Genomic DNA, 22,022 nt, shown 5'->3' with positions numbered 1-22,022 from the left:
TTTTTTTTAACAAATTTTATTTTTCTTGACAACTCTAAATTCCCTGTAGGTGTGAGCGTGAGTGCGAATGGTTGTTTGTTTGTATGTGCCCTGCGATTGGCTGGCAACCAGTTCAGGTTGTACCTCCTCCTGCCCGATGATAGCTGGAATAAGCTCAGCACGCCCGCGACCCTAGTGAGAAGAAGCGGCTCAGAAAATGGATGGATGAATGGATATATGACAAAAGTAGGTTTTCATGAAAAAAATATTTTTCAAGTTAATGAATGTTTTAAATTTTTGTTTTAAACTGATTTATTTCAACACTAAAACCCAAATGTTTTAGATCACATAGCACAGTTAACGGTCACACAAGTGGAAAAATAAATTGACCACTGTTGTTTATTTTTTTTTATGAAATGTTTTTTCTTGAAATGTTTTATTCTTTTAGGTGATAGTTTATTCTTTTTTTCTTTGTACTTTCTCATGTTTTAATTCCTCCCACATTCAGAAAACATGCACGTTAGCTTCATTGAAGCCTCAAAATTGTCCTTATGTGAGTATGAATGCTTGTCTATACGTGTCCTGCATTTGGCTGGGAAACAGTCCCGGGTGAGCTCTTCCTCTCGCCCCATGACAGCTGGCGAAGGTTCCAGCTCAGCCGATACCCAATGAGGACAAGCGCTATAGAAAGTTTTCTTTTTTAGTCTTATTAATTATAATTAATGATTCAGTCAAATAAAATGTTAAACATGAATGTAAATGTTTTTATTTTACTGTTTGTTTTATCATTTACTATAAATCAGCATAAGTAAAAAATATAAATACAAATATCCATTATTTTGTGAAACTCTTATCCTCATTAGGGTTGCGGCTGAGCTGGAGCCTAACCCAGCTGACTTTGGGCAGGTTAGGCTATGGCCAAATTTGTCTTCAATGGCCTGAACATGCATGTTTTTGGAATGTGATTGGAAACTGGAGTACCCAGAGAATACCTACTCAAGCAAACCTGGATTTGATCCCCCAACCTCAGAACTGTGAAGCAGATGTGCTAACCACTAGTTCATTCTTCCAACTGCAAATTAACATGCATTTTAATTCACAAATTTTAGGGAAGAAACTTCAAAAGGAAAAATATTACTGAATTGTCGATCGCGTAAATAAATGCTCAGTGGGCTATCTTAAAGAACAGAGCGGGCTGTATGTGGCACCCCGCGCCATACTTTGCCCACCTAAACTCTTCAGACTGATTTAGGGAGGGGAGGGGTGGAGGAGGCAGTGGACTACTGTATCACAAGTAGCAAGATGTCATGTGAAGGCCTCGTGTGTCATTTCATAAAAAGATAAAAGCCCGCTCCGCCCAAATGTTTATTCACAACACTCCCTCCTCTGGAGTGTTTTGGGCTGTCCTCCGCGTTGCCAGGCATCCCTGCTTACATGCATAAAACGGGAGGAGGAAGAATAGGAGGAGGAGGGGCATCCAAGTAGGCGTGAGGAAGAGGGCTGGGGAGAAAGAAGGGGAAAAAAGAGCAGGGAACGACATCAAGCCTCGCAGGAGAAGGAACGAAAAGGACACCCTTTTTTACCTTCACATACACCCTGTTTTGTCTACCAGGGGTACACCCTTGTCAAGTACTTTACAGAGAGGAGCGTCAAGGTAATAACCCACTTTAGTATTCCTAAATGTGTTCTTTTTTATGTAATTGTGTGCTTAAAGATTTAAAAATCTGCTGGAATGTAAAATTTTGAAATTACACGTTAAAACGCACTTTTACAGACTTTTGTGTTTTTTCGTACTACATAACACTTGTTAAATTTGTCTGTGGACAAGGAAAGATTGAATTTACCTGACATGGTGTGTTTCTGCTGAAACATCTGGTAAATTTAAGCCTTTCTTTGCTGTCATATACAAAGAAACTTGTTTGGGTATTTATTTCATATATATATATATATATTTATTTGGGTACGCTGCCTCCCTCTAATGGTATGCCAAAGAAGTACTGAATTAAATGTTCAAACGGTGAATAATGTTACAGTGGTTGCAACTTTTTTTTTCTTCTTTTTTTTATATATATATTAAATTACATTTGGGAACTGCAGTTTGGTTGCATTTAACTTCAGAGAACAATACAATACACTTTTTGAGTGAACCCCCAGTATTCGCAGGGGACCACGAATAGCGAAAATCTGTGAATAGTTGGCAGCCATTATAATTGCCGTGGGGGAGAAAAACACAAATAAGAGGCGCTTTGCTGAAAATAGGTAAATAAAGGGCGATAGGTAAATAAAGTCTTCAAATAGGTAAATTTGCGAATACAGAACTGCGTATATGCGGAGGTCCACTGTATTTAAGCGTAGTGTTTAATGTTCAAACTGTGCATAATGTTATAGTGTCTGAAATATTGTTTTTATCTAGTACAGTTCAGTTGTATTTAACTTCAAAGTACAAAACCAATTCCAATGAAGTTGGAACGTTGTGTTAAACATAAATAAAAACAGAATACAATGATTTGCAAATCATGTTCAACCTATTATTTAATTGAATACACTACCAAGACAAGATATTTAATGTTCAAACTGACAAACTTTATAGTTTTTAGTAAATAATCATTAACTTAGAATTTTATGGCTTCAACGTGTTCCAAAAAAGCTGGGACAGGTGGCAAAAAAGACGATAAAGTTCAGGAATGCTCATCAAACACCTGTTTGGAACATCTCACAGGTAAACAGGCTAATTGGGAACAGGTGGGTGCCCTGATTGGGTATAAAAGGAGCTTCCCTAAATTGCTCAGTCATTCACAAGCAAAGATGGCGTGAGGTTCACCTCTTTGTGAACAAGTGCGTGACAAAATAGTTGAACAGTTTAAGGACAATGTTCCTCAATGTACAATTGCAAGGAATTTAGGGATTTCATCATCTACGGTCCATAATATCATCAAAAGGTTCAGAGAATCTGGAGAAATCACTGCATGTAAGCGGCAAGGCCGAAAACCAACATTGAATGCCCGTGACCTTCGATCCCTGAGGCGTCACTGCATCAAAAACTGACATCAATGTGTAAAGGATATCACCACATGGGCTCAGGAACACTTCAGAAAACCAATGTCAGTAAATACAGTTCGGCGCTACATCCGTAAGTGTAACTTGAAACTCTACTATGCAAAGCAAAAACATTTATCAACAACACCCAGAAACGCAGCTGGCTTCTCTGGGCCCTAGCCCATCTAAGATGGACTGATACAAAGTCGAAAAGTGTTCTGTGGTCCAACGAGTCCACATTTCAAATTGTTTTTGGAAATTGTTGAAGTCGTGTCCTCCGGGCCAAAGAAGAAAAGAACCATCCGGACTGTTATGGACACAAGGTTCAAAAGCCAGCATCTGTGATGGTATGGGGCTGTGTTAGTCCCAATGGCATGGGTAACTTACACACTGTGAAGGCACCATTAATGCTGAAAGGTACATGCAGGTTTTGGAGAAACATATGCTGCCATCCAAGCAATGTCTTTTTCATGGACACCCCTGCTTATTTCAGCAAGACAATTCCAAACCACATTCTGCACGTGTTACAACAGCGTGGCTTCGTAGTAAAAGAGTGCGGGTATTAGAGTTGCCTGCCTGCAGTGCAGACCTGTCTCCCATTGAAAATGTGTGGCGCATTATGAAGTGTAAAATACGACAACCGAGTCCCCGGACTGTTGAACAGCTGAAGCTGTACATCAAGCAAGAATGGGAAAGAATTCCACCTAACAACGCTTCAACAATTAGTCTCCTCAGTTCCCAAACTTTTATTGAATGTTGTTAAAAGAAAAGGTGATGTAACACAGTGGTAAACATGACCCTGTCCAAACTTCTTTTGGAACGTGTTGCAGCCAAAAAATTCTAAGTTAATGATTATTTGCTAAAAACAATCAAGTTTATCAGTTTGAACATTAAATGTCTTGTCTTTGTAGTGTATTCAATTAAATATACGTTGAACATGATTTGCAAATCATTGTATTCTGTTTTTATTTATGTTTAACACAACGTCCCAACCTCATTGGAATTGGGGTTGTACAATAATTGTAGTTGTGGTTACAGTTATATTTAACTTTTAAGTAAAATTTTTAAAATGTTTACCTAGGGACAATTTCTTAACTTTCACGTGCAATATATTTTGATTTATTTTAAGTACTGTTTTGTTTTTTAGCGCAATGTAATGTTCCAACTGGTCATAACTACTTTGACTCAAACTTGTTTTTTTTTTTAATCCAGTACAGTACATTTAAGTACAGTTCAGCTGTATTTAACTTTAGTGTACAATTCATTATGCATTACATTTTTAAGAATATTTTTTATCTCAAAGATTGATTTAGGTAAGATGTTTTGAGGTGGTAATTGGTTTAAACGTTTGAGAACCACTGCTCTAGTACAATGGCGAAAAGGAAAAAAAAAATTATATATATATACATATACATTTAGGACATATATGCAATGCATGGCAAAAGTCTTTCATTTCATTTGTATACAGTGGAAAAGCTTTTCTTCCCGCATCCTCCTTACATGCCACAAATGGATTCCCGAGCCTTAAAATGCTCTCACAAGTCTCCTGTTATTGCTTTTGCCATGTTGATACTTTTTTTCTGCATGGATCTTGTGACATGTCACGATTGTTCTGTTTTTCACTCCACCCCACTAATGATTCCAAAAATGGAGAAGTTGCCTTCACTAATGAGCGGCGCCTTTTTAGTCAAAATAAGGATCCCCAAATGGAACTTTTTTCCTTCTGTATACACAGTGGATGCTGTGAGGCAAAAAAGCAGAGGGGGTGAAAAGGAATGTCTTACTCATTTTGCACTGAAATCATGAACTGTGGCCTGAGCATGGGCTGGGTTTGAAAGTGTTCCAGCATGGAGCACCAGCTTTTTCCAGGCATGCACTGACAATGCTAGGCAGCCTCCTGGAGGGCTCAAAAAAAAAATTCCACATCTGCACTCGAGGTGCAGCACTCCTTAATAAGCAGCTGCCTGCCTGGCCCAAGCGTAAAAAAAAGTGGGATGGTCTTTACGGATTGCAGGGATGTCCAAACCTTTTTTCTGCTGAGGGCCACATACAAAAAAATGTAACGGAGAAAGGGGCGGGGTGGGATGTAGATGGTTTATGAAACACAACACGTGCTTTGCAGCTAATTGTATTTCAAGGGATTTTTTTTAAATATTTTTAAGAATCATCCTAAATATATTTTCATAAAAGTAGTGATATCTTCAAACATTCAAATGTCTTTACAATTTTTAATTTTAAATTGTGACCAATCTTTGTTCAAATATACAGCATTTACAATTTTAAGTTAAGGTTTTTTCAAATTTTCGATAAACTTAAAAAAATGTTTTATTTTGTTACACCCAAATGTATTTACAATTCTAATTTTTAAAAATGTAGAAAAGTGTCATAATTTTTTAATGTATTCAAAAGTAATTTACAAAAAAAAAGTGTGGTCCTGTAACCGTCAATTTGTTTTACATTTTTATTTTTGATTTAAAAAATAGTGTGCTATCTTTCCACATTTCAACTTTATCTCACACCCTTTTGATGCAAGCCACATTAAATTGTATTATTAGAATGCATGCGGCAGGCAGCAAATCTCCCCAGGCATGACTTCTGACACTCCTAACATATTGGGAATATCATCTAACTATTTCCTCCTAATGTTCACACTGTAGATTATTCCCCACTTCAAACGAGATCTTTTTGGAGCGAGGCCTCAAGGACGACGAAGTGACTTTCGCACACAAATACAGGAAACATCTGAAGCTTTTTCTTTTTATTCCTCAATAGGAAATACATTACAGCCCTTGTGCATCCAAGAAGCTCCCTGTGTCACTGTGAGTAGGTCCACGTCATGCAAGTGTAAAAAGAGGTGAACCTCTGCTCACAATAAAACGTCAATGCATAACCACAAAGTTGCGGGATCAAAGCCACTATCCAAACACCATTATGAAATGTACATATACTACAGAGAATGTTTAAAATCTGATTTTAACGGTGACATTGTATGGAAAGTCGCTCCCCTGTAAAGGGTCCCTCGACCCAAAAGGTTGGACTAGCGTCTTCTTGCTTTTTGTATTCCAGGTCAAGATCTCATCGAGATGTCACGTTGGGGGCGTAAGAACGTAAAGAAGGCTCCGGAGGTGATCCGCACGGTGACAGAGGGACTCAAGTCTCTGTACCGCAAGAAGCTGTTGCCCCTGGAGCAGTACTATGGCTTTCACGACTTCCACTCGCTCAGCCTGGAGGACGCTGACTTCGACAACAAGCCCATGGTGCTGGTGGTGGGCCAGTACTCCACCGGGAAGACCACCTTCATCAAGTAAGTCACTTGATCATTCCCAATCACTTCACTGGTCTGAAAGGTATTATTTATTTGCAACAAATAATAGGCATCTTCGTTCATCAACCTATGCTAGCGACGTATGGTGACAGGTAGAAGAACAAAATGCCCTTCCACTAGATTGCAGAAGGTACCCAGAGGTGGGCAAAATTTTGTGCTTAAGGGCCTCATTTGATTTTTTTTATTATTATTATTATTTTATTAGTACATTTTGTAGTAGTAAAATGGAGCCTTTTAAAAAAAAAAAAAAAAAAAAAAAAATCTGAAAAATTTTCAGATTTTTTAAATATATTTTTCCCCATTTTTTGATATTTCAAACAGTTTCAACTTTATTTTTTGCATTTCACTAACACAAAATGTACTATCCAACCATTGTCTTCACTGGTTATCCTCACTAGTGTCGCAGGCGTACTGGAGCCTATCCCAGCTATCTTCGGGCGTTGAGGGGTACACCCCGAACTGGTTGCCAGCCAATCGCAGGGCACATGGAAACAAACAACCATTCGCACTCACATTCACACCTACGGGCAATTTAGAGTCTTCAATCAACCTACCATGCATGTTTTTGGGATGTGGGAGGAAACCGGAGAACCCGGAGAAAACCCACGCAGGCACGGGGAGAACATGCAAACTCCACACAGGCGGGGCCGGGATTCGAACCCCAGTCCTCAAAACTGTGAGGCAGAAGTGCTAACCAGTTTTTCACAGTGCCGCCCAAAATGTACTAATGAAATCATCATTAATTCACCCAGTTTCATTTTGGATTCTTTTATTTGTAGTTAATTAACCATTTATTTAATCAAATAATGTCAAAATTGTTAAATGTATACATGTGATTTTGTTTATTTTACTAATATTTCTTATTTAAAATTAATTAATAAGTCCATTAACTAATTATTTGAAGAATGAATCGACAATAAATATAAATGAATAAATACATTTTAACTGACCAGTTTTAGGGGAAAAACTGCTAAATTAATGCAATAAACATTACAATTGAGTTGCATATCTGTACTAAAGTTAGCATTTTTGCTGCGTTAGCTGCTAGCTCTGCTAACTGGTCAATACCAATCTTAACTATTAACTAACTACAATTTTAACTTCCTCTTGATGGCTTTTAGTAACAGGGCTAAGTGTATGTTGAGCGACACAACTTCAGAGCACAATTACTACTAAAATGTTTGTGATACAACACAATGTTTGAATAGTTGCAAGGAAGACAGCAACAAAATCAGACCCCAAAATAGCTGATTTAAAACATATTTTATCTGTTGTGTTTGGTATGTGATTTGGTTATCAAGATACAAGACAAAAAAACATTTTAGGGCATTTAGTATTTTAAATCATATTTAGGGATCACTTTTACTACAGTGATGGTTACATCTTGTCTCAAGTCAACTAATGAATGTACACAGCAAGCGTATGTTTCTGTATTTGGGTGCATGGATTATTTTAAATTTAATGGGTGAGGGGCAGACTGAAAATGTCCTACAATTCTGGAATTACCTTTTATACGTTTCGTGACATGTTGGTTTGGTGGTGTAATGTAAAATATGTGCCTTGGCTCAATAAAGTATGTAAAACCACTGAAGTAAGTCATTACCACAGAGGTAAGTTAAATAACCCGAGTGTGATTGACAGGTATCTGCTGGAGCAGGAAATTCCTGGCAGCCGGGTGGGACCCGAACCCACCACCGACTGCTTCACCGCCATCATGCACGGCGAGGTGGAGAGCGTCATTCCCGGGAATGCCCTCATCGTGGACCCAAACAAGCCTTTCCGGAAGCTCAACCCCTTTGGGAACACCTTCCTCAACAGGTGAGGTTAAGATGGATGGGAATGTTGTCAGGTCTTTGGAATTTTTCAAGTGTGCTTGCCAAAATTCTGCCCCTTGACTTATTTGTGGAAAAGAGGAGAGAGGGAACATTATCAGGAGGGAGGGAGTGCGATGAAAGCTCAAAGAGGAAGTGTAATGGACAGAGACAAGGCAAGCTTATTTGTATAGTCCTTTTCACCATGACCTCAGACGTACTTCCAGGTGGCAAAAGCTCAAACATTCTCTGAGTAAACAACCCTTCCACGTCATTTGAACAAGGCAGAGTGAGTGAGAACAGGGTAAATGGCTTGAATGATGATTTTGATGAACAATAAGACAGGGTCCCTGTGTAAAGGGCGTCCACATATTCAATCGCTCAATGTGCAACGTGTGTATCTTATTTGCAAGCGATGGTTCGGTCCAGTCGGGTTTGACCACATTGCACAGTGTTCAACAGGCTTTAGTGTTAATGGCATTTATATTAACGCCGCCACACTTAATCGGTCGCATACTACTTTCACCGTCTGGAAGCAGTAGAGCGTGTTCTGCCGGGATATAGCAGCCAATCATAGTGCAGTGGCATGTGTCCTGGAGCCAGTAATATTGGAGCAGGGCGTGTCCTTTCCAGGAAAATGCGCTGGATTCCTAATAATGTTGGCTGTTCCCTTTCCAGGTTGTCTCAATTGTAATTTGCTTCATTTTTTTCTAAAAGTGTTTCTGCTTTTGTTCATTTGTTTTCTGAAATGTAAAATTGTTTCACAATTTGTTACATTGTTTTGCACTTCCAGGCCACCGTGTAGATCCATCTCTTGGGAGGAGATTTTTACTGAAGACTAGTACCTTCTCTCTCTACAAAAGTCTTCTCTCAGGACTAGAACCTTCTGTGTGGACAATGACTTTCTCTCGGGAATAAAAATTTCCCTCAAGATTAAAACCTCTTTGAATGAGAATCTTCTCGCAGTACTAGAACCTTATCTTTGAAAGAGAACCTTATCTTGGAACTCGAACCTTCACTTGAGACTAGACCATTTCCTTGGAACTTTTCTCAAGATGAGAACCTTCTCTCTAGATGAGAATCTTCTCTGAGGCCTAGAACCTTCTCTTGGGACTAGTACCTTTTCTCAAGACTCGAACCTTCCCTTGGGACTAGAACCTTATCTTCGGATGAGAACTTTCTCTCAGCACTAAAATCGTCAGTTGGGACAAGAACCTTCCCTTGGGACTTGACCCTTCTCTTGTGAGGGGAATCTTTTCTCAGAACAAAAACTTCTTGGATGAAAACCTTCTCTTGGGATGAGAACCTTCTCTCAGAACTAAAACCTTCCCTTGGGACTTCAACCATCTCTTCTGATGTCAATCTTCTCTAAGAACAAGAACCTTCTCCTTGGATGAAACTTCCATTGAGATGAGAATCTTCTCTCAGGACTGAACAGATTCACTTCACAGATACACATTCAATTTCTAAAGTGTCACAAAAGTGTAAAAACAAGTTAATCACTGTTAACTTAAAAACAGAAAACCATGAAATCACTCATCTTTGATGAAAAGTAAGTCCCAGGGAAAAACCTTCACCTCTTTATTAAACGTACAAGCAATGTTTAACGTCACATTACACGCTTAACAGTTATACGATACGAGTGTAAATATAAGGCAACCACTGTTAATATTAAGTCAATCATGCACCCGAGTCAAACGTGAATGATTGTCATTCGTTTCCCAGCTTCTGTGCATCTCGCACAGCTCATTTTTCAACGTTCTTAACTACATTCTTACAAGTGTAAAAAGAAGCATTTCTGCGTCTTGTTTGGACAGAAGATGAAAGAAGTGAGGTGGGGTGTCAAAACAAACAAAACCAGTGATGGACTTGTTAGGCTAGGAGAACCCGAAACAGAATTTCTCCTGGTCTTTATTTTCCACCATTGACGTCACAGGCCAGCATCCAGGCAGGCAGTCAAAATGGCTCTGTCATAGAAATCCCGGGACACCCGCTTTCGTGTTTGTCTTTGGGGGCAAAGCAGAACACTTGTTAATCTCAAACTGTCTGCATCATATAAGCTTACTTTTAATTCATTAAAGTGTAAAAGTAATTTTTCAAGGCACATTTTAACAATCTTAACTGGCTCTATTTATTTTCTATAGTGCTTGTCCTCTTCAGGGTTGAGCTGGAGCCTATCCCAGCTGACTTTTGTGCCAGAGGTGAGGTTCGCCCTGGACTGGGCGCCAAACAATCGCAGTGCACAAATAGACAAAAAAAAAAAAAACTCACAATCATACCCATGGACAATTTTAAGCAGCGGTTCTGAAACATTTAGAGTCGAGGGGACACCTTACAGGGGAATTTTTTTTCCAAGGATCCGTTAATAATGCTAACCCCAATTAAACATAAACATACAACTACGATGTGTACCCATAAATGCCGTAGGAATTAAAACAGACAATAAAAACAGTATTGAGACGTAAAAACAATGTGATTGGCTGGTGACCAGTTCAGGGTGTACCCCGCCTCTCACCCAAAGTCAGCTTGGCTAGGCACCAGCACACCCGCGACCCTAATGAGGATAAGAGCTTCAGAGGATGGATGGATGGACGTAAAAACAGTCGCACTTAAGTGCAGATGAAGAAGATTCCCTTCGCAGATGAGCCTCACGTATTTCATTTTTTAACATTCTGTTCTACATCCTTACTAGTGTAAAAATAAGTTAACCACCGTTAATCTTGAGGCCTAAAAACAGTCACGCACTTGAGTCACACACATTCCATTTTTTGATGTTCTTAACGATCATACTAGCGTAAAAAGACGTAAAGCAGTGCTACTATAAAGATGTAAAAACAATCACGCACTCGAGTCAAATGCAAGCAAAGAAGATTCGCCTCGCAGATGAGCCACACGCATTTATTTTTTTTAACATTCCCAACGACATTCTGAAGTGTAAAAAGAAGTTGACTACGGTTAATATTGAGACTAAAACAATCATGCACGAGTCAAATGCAAATGAAGAACTTTCGCTTTGCAGATGAGCCTCACACGTTTCATTGTTTTCCGTTCATAACTGTTATACTAGCATAACAAGAAGTTCAGTAATGCTAATATCAAGACGAAAAAACAATCACGCACTCTATAGTCAAATACAAGCGAAGATGATTCGCCTCGCAGATAAGCCTCATGCATGTCATTTTTGAACATGCTTAAATACATTCTTACAAGTCTACAAACCACTGTTAATGTGAAAATGTAAAAATAGTAATACATTGAGTCAAAAGCAAGCGAAGAAAATGTCATTTTTCTACGTTCTTAACTGTCGTAGAAGCATAAAAATAAGCTAAGCAATGTTAAAATCAAGACCTAAAACAATCAGTGAAGTTTCTCTTTCAGAGAAATCTCAGGACTCCCGCACAGGAGTTTGTCATTGTTTGTCTTCCCATCCGGGCGAGGGTCGGGAAGTGGGGCGCTCGTTAAGCTCTCGGGCCACAGGAAGTGGCGTTGTTGTTGTTCCAGAGGCGCAACATCATTAGTGAGCCTTATTGTTTGATTCTGGCATCGGGGACGCCGTTTTCCCATTCAGGAAGTCCGAAGCCATGAGCGCTCCCTGACACAATGGAGCAGGCGTTTTCCATTCCCCTCGAAGCCCTCTGTGGTTTTTGCTCAGGGTTGGGCTACATTTCAGTTGTCAAAGTTTAAAAAGTTTATTCCAAGAATAAAACAATAATTCATGTTCAGATTGTATTATTTGTCATTAATTTTGTCGTAATGAATAACCATTTTACAGTCAAATAATTTATGAAACATGAAATGTGCAGTGGAAATTAAATATGAATAAAAATTATTTCAGTAATGATTTTAACTTTTATTTAAAATCTATGTATCATCTATTCATGAATGACAAAAAAATGCTTATGATATAATGAATGAATAAAAATTGCATATAAAATATGTGAAATAATTTATTTTAATTATATGATAATTCTAATTTTTATTGTATTATGATGAATCAATTAACCAATTATGAAATGAACCAAATGAATAAAATGAAAAGAAATGAAACAATGATACAATGTATTGTATTTGAAATTGATTAATTTATAAATACATATTTATTTTAAATGTATACTTTAAAACTACCCATTACCCATTTCTTTTTGAGATGAATGAATAAATTAAGAAAATAAAAAATACATGTAAAACATAAACTATTTTACATATTTTGCATATATTTTTTCATTCATTTTACTAATACAATTATTGATTCCCATTTTTCATTGCATAATTTGTAAGTAATATTTGTTTGAATAAATAAAATGTTAAATTGTTATGTATTTTTTTATTTTACTCACACTCAACTGATCAACTAATTATTTAATGAGATAAATGAATAAGATAAATATAAATGAATAAATAAATTCAGGTAACCAATTATAGGAGGGAAAAAACAGCTAAATTAATGCAACAAATACAGTGGTACCTCGAGTTTAATTAGTTCAGTTCAGTTTGTTGTAACTCAATTTTCTCGTATATCAATTTCCCCCACTGAAATTAATAAAATGGCCAAAAATAACACAATATTGTATAAAACCTACCTAAGAAAGCATAATAAAAGAGAATGTAAATAAATAAACTGTTTTTATAAAGTGTATTTCCTGTGCGTACTGTAGTATTTGTGTGTTGGATGTGTGCCTTTAAGAGGTGTGGCCTAGTGAGTGATCGCATTTAATAGGATCCAAGAACAGAGCGCACTGTCCATGCCCACTCCTCTTTTAGCTGATGCACGTCCATCTCGTGTTGCAGGTTCCAGTGTGCCCAGATGTCCAATCAGGTGCTGGAGAGCATCAGCATCATCGACACGCCTGGAATCCTCTCAGGAGCCAAGCAGAGAGTGAGCCGAGGTCAGAAAGGCAGAAAAGGAAAGGAGGGATGGGATGCAAGCAAGCCATAATTTGGTGGTCCGCAAAATAATTTGCAATTGATTGTTGTTTTCTTTTTTTTCCCTAAGTGCACACCTGTATATGGGGACTTGCACACCAATAAAACAAACATACTGAAGCAATTACTCCACCCTACTTTAGTTGTGGGCCAAATAAAAGATCCACTATTGTTGTGAAGTATCATCACATAAATTTGACATCCCTGCATGCATGCCGTCTGCCACGCTCTTTTCTCATGTCATGTGGTACAGGTGAGGCAAGGTGACCGCAGCAAAATATTTACTGCTTAGAAGCAGTAAACCTACCTCATGTCAAACGTTTCTAATGTAGATAAATTACTGCTTATGTAACGTATGAATGGAGAAAACTTTGGGTGAAAATCTCCACAATTGACGCTGTGACTGCCTTCCACTGGACAAAACAACATGAGAATAATTCCACTCGCTGGCCGATACACTTTGAGCTGTTTATTGAACGGGCCAAACAGACAACACGCAGACACACAAATGCAAAATGAGAACACTTGCAAAGAGCTTCTGTAGGCCATGACTCACACCCAGACGCTCACACTGAATTAACCTGATCCAGCTCCTGATCTCACTTATCAGGCCACGCCCCTTAAAGGCATACATCCAAAACATGAATAATACAGTACATACAGTAAATACACTATAAAACCAGTTTTAAATTATTTTCAGATTTTTATACTATTGTACTGATTTTTATACTATTGTTCTTTATGAATAACATGTAACGCTGGAATTGATTAATTGCATTTCGATTATACTTTCAATGAGGACTTTTTTTTTAGTGTGAGGAGTACACATAGCTAATGACAATGGATTAATAGTTAATTGAATTCAATTAAATTTGGTCATGTTGTTTTTAAACAGGTCATGAATGTTAAGGTTGAAAACAAATTCCCATAGCTTTCAGGCCTACACGTGGTAGTTATTTTTTGGATATTTTGGGATCATGACGTGGGTCCTTGGAAAGATTTCTCCCCTGTAAGGGGTCTCTCAACCCAAAATGTTTGAGAAACCAACATTGCTGCTAAGTCATGACTTGTAACACGCTACTTTTTTTTAAAAAAAGTCATCAAATCTGTTGAGAAATGAGTGCAAAAAGTCACACGTCGAACAAGTCACATGCACTTTATTGCTACACGCGTCGACACGTGAGACATTCATCCAAAAAGATGACATCATGTTGTTGTTTCCACATACTGTAGAGCTGGTACAGTCCACGTCAGTGACAGTATGCCTCCAATCCACAGCTGAGGGGAATGTTCCATCTGGTGGCATTTATTTTAAAAAAATTAATCAGCAGCATTAAATCATGGCTTAAGGTCTTTGTAAAATAAAATACTATAAAATAAAATCCTTATTATTGTTATTTATTTTAATATAATAAAGATTATGCATTTTAGATGCATTAACTATATAATTGTGTATATAATAATTGTTATATATTAAGTAATATAATTGTAATTAACTATATATTAAGAACATGCAAGCGTTATATTTTTTCTTTTACTGTAAAATGCTTAATATTAATAGAAAATTAGGTTTTTATTTCATACATTTTATTTCTGTGTATCTTCTAAAAAGCTCTAATGATATTAAAATAATGTCTGGGTATTTTTCTTCTTCTCAAAACTCACTTTCATAGGGCCTATTGTTAGAAAGAAATTTAGCAAAACACAGAAAACGTGAGCACAAAACACAGCAGTACTTTCAGCAGTAAAACACACTGTACTTTCACTGCTAGGTAAAGTGAACTGATGGTGGCCAGATGTAGTTAAGTTCGCTGCCCCCATCTAGCGCTGGAGTGTCTGAAGTTTACTCATTAGTCAAACTTTTGCTCGTAACACAAAGAAAAAAAATCAACTGAGTGATGGCTCGTAAATTAACAAAACTCAGAAGTTGGTGCAGTTAGAAGTCAAGGTACAACTATATTAATGCAGTGGTCCTTTGAGATGTGAGTGACCCAACTTCAAATTTTTTCAAGATACAAGCCATCGTTCGGCCAATTTTTTGCTTTGACTTGGAGCAAAAATTTGAAATAGGAGATATGGTGAGACTGAGTTCAACTCAACTAAATTCACTTCACAACAAGTAACAGTTTGGCAGACAGTGAACAATTCTTTCAAAAAAAAACAACTTCAAGCTGTTTATTGGCACGCCCAGTTTAAATGTACTGCTGAAATAAACAGAACAAAGACAATTACATGTGTATTTAAAACAAACAACGACCTTACAACAGTCCACTTAGCTTCTTGCTAACAAACCGTGCAAGACGCCATAAACAGGCTAACGAATAGCATCAATAAGGCATCGTAACCATTTAAGCAACAGATAGTTGAACACGAACGGTGACACAACCGACATAGACAGACAATATAGCAATATGCACAGACATACATTCTTAATCCTTTGCAAAAAAAATTACTGATATTACTGCAGCTTACTGAGTCAGCTGGGAAACTCTTCCTTGAGTGTGTTGCAGCACAATGTCCATTGAATTGAAGCAAAAAATGTGACAAAAACGGTTTAATTCTTTACATTCTATTTAATTATGTAAATGTTTTATAAAGTTGAATATTATAGATTGCTAGTTTTCTCATTAAAACATAAACAAATTTTGTGAGCCCCTGAACGAAATAATGGTACTCAATTTCCATTTTTCTCAATGAAAAAGAGGATTTGAGATCTGAGTGTTTTGAGTTACGAGCCTGATCACAAAACAAATTTAACTTGTCTCTTCAGGCGCCACTGTATCGGCAACAATAAAAAATTTTCGTGGGGTGTCAATTACTTTTACAGGTTTTGGCTGTTGGCTCAGGCTATTCCAGCTCTGACTTGTTAACCCCTTCTTGCCCGCAGGCTACGACTTTCCCGCCGTGCTGCGCTGGTTCGCTGAGCGAGTAGACCGGATCATCCTGCTCTTCGACGCCCACAAGCTGGAGATCTCGGACGAGTTCTCGGAGGCCATTGGTGCGCTGAAGGGCAACGAGGACAAGCTGCGGGTTGTCCTCAACAAGGCCGACATGGTGGGCACCCAGCAGCTCATGAGGGTCTACGGCGCCCTCATGTGGTCCCTGGGCAAGGTGTTCGGCACCCCTGAGGTTCTGAGGGTTTACATCGGCTCCTTCTGGTCCGAGCCGCTCATGGTGTCTGACAACCGCAAGCTGTTCGAGCTAGAGGAGGAGGACCTGTTCACCGACATCCAGAACCTTCCTCGCAACGCAGCTCTGCGCAAGCTCAACGACCTGGTGAAGAGGGCACGCCTGGTCCGGGTGGGTGTTTGTTTTTGGAGCTTGACTGTGTAGGACGAATTCAGGACAACTTGAGTACGCCAGATTAAGTAAAAAAGACACACTTTTATCATGAAACAAAAATACCTTTTTTTTCTTGTGAAAATTGCAACTTCTTTTTTTATAGCATTCAGGAGTACACATGGCAATTTTGTTTAATTGACATTAGGATTATAAGAGGGTCCTTGAGAAATCTTTTCTCCTGGCCAAAAAGTTTCAGAACCCCTGGTTCAAGAGTTTCAAGACCACCTCATGAAGGAATTTCATATTACGCAGTGAGAAAATAACTTTCAGTGTTCCGTCTTCAGGTGCACGCTCACATTATCAGCTACCTGAAGCAGGAGATGCCATCAGTGTTCAGGAAGGACAACAAGAAAAAGAACCTCATCTACCAGCTGCCCGTCATCTTCTCCAAGATACAACTGCAGCACAACATCTCCGCCGGAGACTTCCCCGACTGCGCCAAGATGCAGGTCAGCTGGATGGGTGGATGGATGGAAAGAGACCAATGGATGACATTGATGGAGAGAGGAATGCATGAGTGGGTGGACACATGCATGCATGGATAATGGATGAAAGAATACATGGACGAACAGATGATGGCTTGATTAAGTGATTGACAGATGGAAGATTGAAAGATTGATGGAAGGATATAAGGACAGATGAATGGACGGCAGATGGATGCAAGAATGTGTATACAAGAATAGACAAAGGGATCATTGGATTTACAAAAGGACGAAGCAATGCGTCGACAGATGGATGATCTAATTCTCACTAACTCATTCACTGATTCAAACCATTGCAACTTCAAACTATTCAGCTCAGTTGGGTCAGTTTTTCTACTAAAATGATTTCTTCTACTTGTGGTTGTCAGGAGCAACTGATGGTTCACGACTTCAGCAAGTTCAAAACCCTGAAGCCCAACCTGATGGCGGCCCTGGACGAGCTGCTGTCGGTGGACATCGCCAAGCTGATGCCGCTTCTGCGTCAGGAGGAGCTCGAGGCCGGCGAGCAGCCAGGCGTGCAGGGCGGCGCCTTCCTGGGCACCCGCGCCGGACCCTTCGGCGAAGGCGACCCCTTCGGCGACGAGGACGAGGAGGCGGGCGACGGCTGCAAGGACGAGCCTGACAAGTGGGTGGTGACCAAGGACAAGCCCAAGTACGACGAGATCTTCTACAACCTTGCGCCCAACGAGGGCAAGCTGAGCGGCACCAAGGCCAAGGACTGGATGGTCAGCTCCCGCCTGCCCAACTCCGTGCTGGGCCGCATCTGGAAGCTGTCCGATGTGGACCGGGATGGCATGCTGGACGAGGAGGAGTTTGCCCTGGCCAGCCACCTGATCGAAGTCAAGTTGGAGGGCCACGGTCTGCCCCCGGAGTTGCCCAGCCGCCTGGTGCCACCCTCGAAGCGCAGGCAGAAAGGCTCTGATGCGTGAACCAATCAATGGCTGGCTGGATGGATGAATGGATGGATGGATACAGTAATTCCCAACTCTTCATGGGGGGATATGGACAGTTGAGATGTGTTTCTTCAAAATACTTTCTTGACACCAATTACTACTTTCCTTTTAGCTTGGCTTTGGCGCCATCTTGTGGCACCTTAGTGCGTTGTAGCAAGAGCACAAAAATGTGCTGAGAACCCGGAATCGTTTTTCAGCAAATAAGTATACATAGGTTAAAAAAAAAAAACATAAATAGGTGAATTTGCGAATCGTTTGTAGGGATTACTATTATTTCCAATATTATTAGTTAAAACAGTAAATATACCACAAATGATGACCCCAAATCGTGTTAATATAATTTCAAACTCATCTTACAACACTACTCTTAAAAACCAAAAGAAAGTGCCTGGACCAACAATCTTAAAAAATTGAGATGTTATTCCAAAATACTTCCTTGACAATTGCTACATTCCTATTAGCGGGATTTTGGCACCATCTTGTGACATCTTGGGCGTTATAGAAAGAGTAAAAAAATACGTCGAGGCATGAATTCGGTGAATTCTCGACAATTTAGTGAAAAGCGAATATATGGGGCTTACTATAATACGTAATAATATGATGAACGGATAGACCAGTGGTTGGATGGACAGATGGTTACAGGGATAGGCAGTTAGATGGATGATGGTGATGTTGGACTGATGGAAAGCCGGATGGAAGAAATGGATGGACTCTTCTCATGCGTTGTCTACTTTGGGGGATTTGTGCTCCTGTCTCCCGCTCCCTAATATAAAATATTAATTTGAATTTAGCACAGTGGAGCGTCCCGAAGAAAAGATAATGACCCTGGTTTGGATTTTTTTTAAATAAATAAAATAAAAAAACTTGATGGCCGCGACATTATATACACCTGCACACTTCAAAACAAGAGCTACATCCAAAATTCAATTTATTTTTATTCATTCATTCATTCATCTTCCGTACCGCTTATCCTAGGGTCGCGGGCGTGCTGGCGCCTATCCCAATTGACTCTGGGTGAGAGGCGGGGTACACCCTGAACTGGTCGCCAGCCAATCGCAGGGCACATACTGTATAAACAAACAACCATTCGCACTCGCATTCACACCTACGGATAGTTGAGAGTCCTCAATTGACCTAGCATGCATGTTTTTGGGATGTGGGAGGAAACCGGCGTACCCGGAGAAAACCCACACAGGCACAGGGAGAAACACTGTGCTGCCAATTTATTTAATTTTTTTAATTATTATTATTTTGCTGCAGAAATCCATTCAGTATATCCACTTGGGGCCGAGTAACAAACCCATTGTAAAACTAGTAAAGAGCTGAGTTGAGCACAGCTCTCCGCCAAGGCCAAACTCTTTGCAAAATGAGACCAAAAATTTACAATTTTGTTGATATGTTGCTGCATTCAAAACTGTCGGGAAATTAGAAACATACCACTTGCCGAACTAAAAGCATAAGGATACAACTTGGTCAGACCTCCGCCAAGGCCATACTCTGAACAAAAATCCTACAAATAACTTATTGTATATGTTTTGATGCGTTAAATATTGCTGGGAAATCACAAATATCTCCTTTGGAACTCAACCAAACCACAATAATACCCCAATTGTTTGTTGAGCACAGACCTCCGCAAAGGCCAAACTCTTTACAAAAGTGGCAAGAAATAGACAAAAAAAAATAATAATATTCAAAGATGTTTAGCTCCATTCAAGACCCCTGGGAAATCAGATATATCCCACTTGAAGCCTAACTGCAACCACAATCATAAACATATTTGTAAACTAGGATGGAACTCCGTACAATACAGAGCTCCACCAACATCAAACTATTTTAAGAGCACTTAAATAGTGTATTTTGTATCTGATTTGCTGCATTCATGACCGCTGGGAAATCAGAAATAACCCACTTGAAGCTTCTGGGGTGAGACGTCAGAACATTCCAGTTAAGTGTGAACAAAAATCATGGCAGAGGATCGTGATAAATTAATATTTGTTTTGTTTGTGAATAAACAATTTAAGCAAATAGAGTTGTATTTGCTGTGCTACATTCAAGGCTGCTGGAAAATCTGAATGGCTTGACTGATTGCAGGTTTTTTGGGGGTTTTTTTTTACTCCCAAAAATGAATGCAGAGACAGACGCATTTACATGCAAAACAACTTGTTAGATGTCCATATCTAGTATAAGCAATAATTACAGTGAACAATACTTTTATTGAATCTTTTATTGTCTTTTACAACATCTGTGGCCATGCATGGTTTGTTTACATTCAAGTCGCATTCCACCAAGTTGGAAGTTTACGACTCCCCCAGTTTTATTGAATGTAGCATTTGTTTTGTTCAGGCCTAATTCATGGGAGGATGATGTAAGAAAGACGCAAGGAACAGACGGATTGTGCCATTTTGCTTCTTGGGGTGGAGTTTACCAAATGACACAATAGATAAAATAATACATTCCCATCCAGATCTCCACCAAAAATGTATTTTGGTCTTTCTTGGTTCCTGACTGAGCAAAACTCTGAATACTTTTCCTTGCCTGTGGTCAGAAAAGTCCAACTTCCCTGTTTTCATGAAAGCAGCATTTCTTTGTTCGTTAGTAGTCTACTTCCACTCTTGTATTGGATCTGATTAGATGGTGCAAATGTACCTAATGAAGTGGTTTCCTGGTAAATAAATAGTCTATTTATCATAACTACTAAGCAAGTATTATATAGCCTTTTGCCGTACACGCCGCTTAATTAGCTCACCTGTTGTGTATGTAGCCTCATTAGCATCGTTAGCATCTATTTTGCCACGTGAATGCTTTTGCGGCTTTGTTCGCACTTTGTTTTTGTGTGTATTTTTTGGGGTATGTGTCATTGCTGCTTCTGTTCAAACAATTGCAATAAAGCGTCCACAGAGGCAGACAACTACGACTACTGTGCACAGCGGCGCCGTCTGGCCTCGCGTGGGCTACTACAGCAATAAAGTAACCTGACTGTGTATCATCTCAGCCTATCTGTTAATCCCATTCAATTGAACTGTACTTGGACTTGGATTCTTTCTCACATCACAAGATTGGAGCCCATGTACCATCAGTAGTGCAGTAATTTGAAAATCACTGTCCTAGACAGATGGGTGACGCTAAACTGAATTATTATAATTTTTTTGCCTCCACTAGCTATTGGGAGACTAGCATATCGTCAAAATCTCTCACAACGTGACCCCCAAAAACTCACTCACTTTCGTACCTTGGAAAGTTCGGGAAAAAAATTCCCCCAACAGCAGTTTCACTGATCGACCCGAAATGACCGTCTTTCATAACAGGACACAAATTGAACAAGAAGTCAGCCATTTTGGTTAGAGCCATGCATTTTGGGCAAATTCCTCCGTACATTCTAAAATACTTAACATTAAAAACTGTGATCAGTCGTCACCAAAGTTTATGTGGACATCTCTACTTATGCCAACTTCAACCTCTGAAAATATCAGAACCATTACCCCAATATTTTGGATTTTATGGACATTAAGCATTTTCCTCTCCATAAGCACTCACTATACAAAAAAAAAGTTTAACGTCGCTTACTGACGACAGCAATCTCCATAAAATTATAATATTTGAGCTATCGTTCTGATATTTTCAAAAGTTGAAATCGGCAAAAGTAGAGATGTCCACATACGTTTTGGTGACGATTGTTCGCAGTTTTCGAACATTAAGCGACGTTAAGCTTAAGAAGGAATCCTAGACAGGTGGGCGACGCTAAATTTGCTAACTTTTTTGCCTCAGCCATCTAATGTGGCAAATGGGATCAATCTCTAACAATAGCGCAGCCTGGAAACCAGTTTTACCGATTAACACGAAAGTGGGCGGATGTGTTGATCAACACAGGACACGAGCAAAAGTCTGTAGGGTCCATGTCCAAAAATGAACAGGAAGTTGATCATTTTGGTTTGAAGCAGCCATTTTGGCTGAATTTCTTTCTTTGCCCCAATGAGCTCCAATCGGAAGCATGTATCCTAAACAGATGTGCGACACTAAATGACCCAGATTTGTTTTGTTTTTTTGCTTACGCCATCTAATTTCTACACTTGCATGACAGTTACAATTACGTTACTTGGTAATGTTACATCGCCTGTACACTTAATAAAGGTTTAATTAAATCAAGTGACTTTACATGACACTTTACATTTCC

The 22,022-nt window shown here is 39.2% G+C and overlaps 1 protein-coding gene across 2 annotated transcripts; it reads left to right on the top strand.

Annotated features, from left to right (window-relative positions):
- The first annotated feature begins 1,460 nt into the window (after positions 1 to 1,460).
- ehd2b (EH-domain containing 2b) lies at positions 1,461 to 20,832 on the top strand. Of its 2 annotated transcripts, XM_061681273.1 has the most exons (8): positions 1,461 to 1,633; positions 5,788 to 5,834; positions 6,082 to 6,319; positions 7,982 to 8,158; positions 12,940 to 13,037; positions 15,962 to 16,374; positions 16,701 to 16,865; positions 17,267 to 20,832. In XM_061681273.1, the coding sequence occupies exons 3-8, from the start codon at positions 6,099 to 6,101 to the stop codon at positions 17,825 to 17,827; spliced, it is 1,635 nt and encodes a 544-aa protein (XP_061537257.1). In that variant the 5' UTR covers positions 1,461 to 1,633; positions 5,788 to 5,834; positions 6,082 to 6,098; the 3' UTR covers positions 17,828 to 20,832. The 2 variants fall into 2 exon arrangements, with proteins under 2 accessions (XP_061537257.1, XP_061537256.1); XM_061681272.1 differs by lacking the exon at positions 5,788 to 5,834.
- The last annotated feature ends 1,190 nt before the right edge of the window (positions 20,833 to 22,022 follow it).

This window comes from Phycodurus eques, chromosome 7 (assembly GCF_024500275.1).
Source record: "Phycodurus eques isolate BA_2022a chromosome 7, UOR_Pequ_1.1, whole genome shotgun sequence".
Lineage (NCBI taxonomy): Eukaryota > Metazoa > Chordata > Actinopteri > Syngnathiformes > Syngnathidae > Phycodurus > Phycodurus eques.
This window is presented reverse-complemented; position numbering and strand designations above follow the sequence as displayed.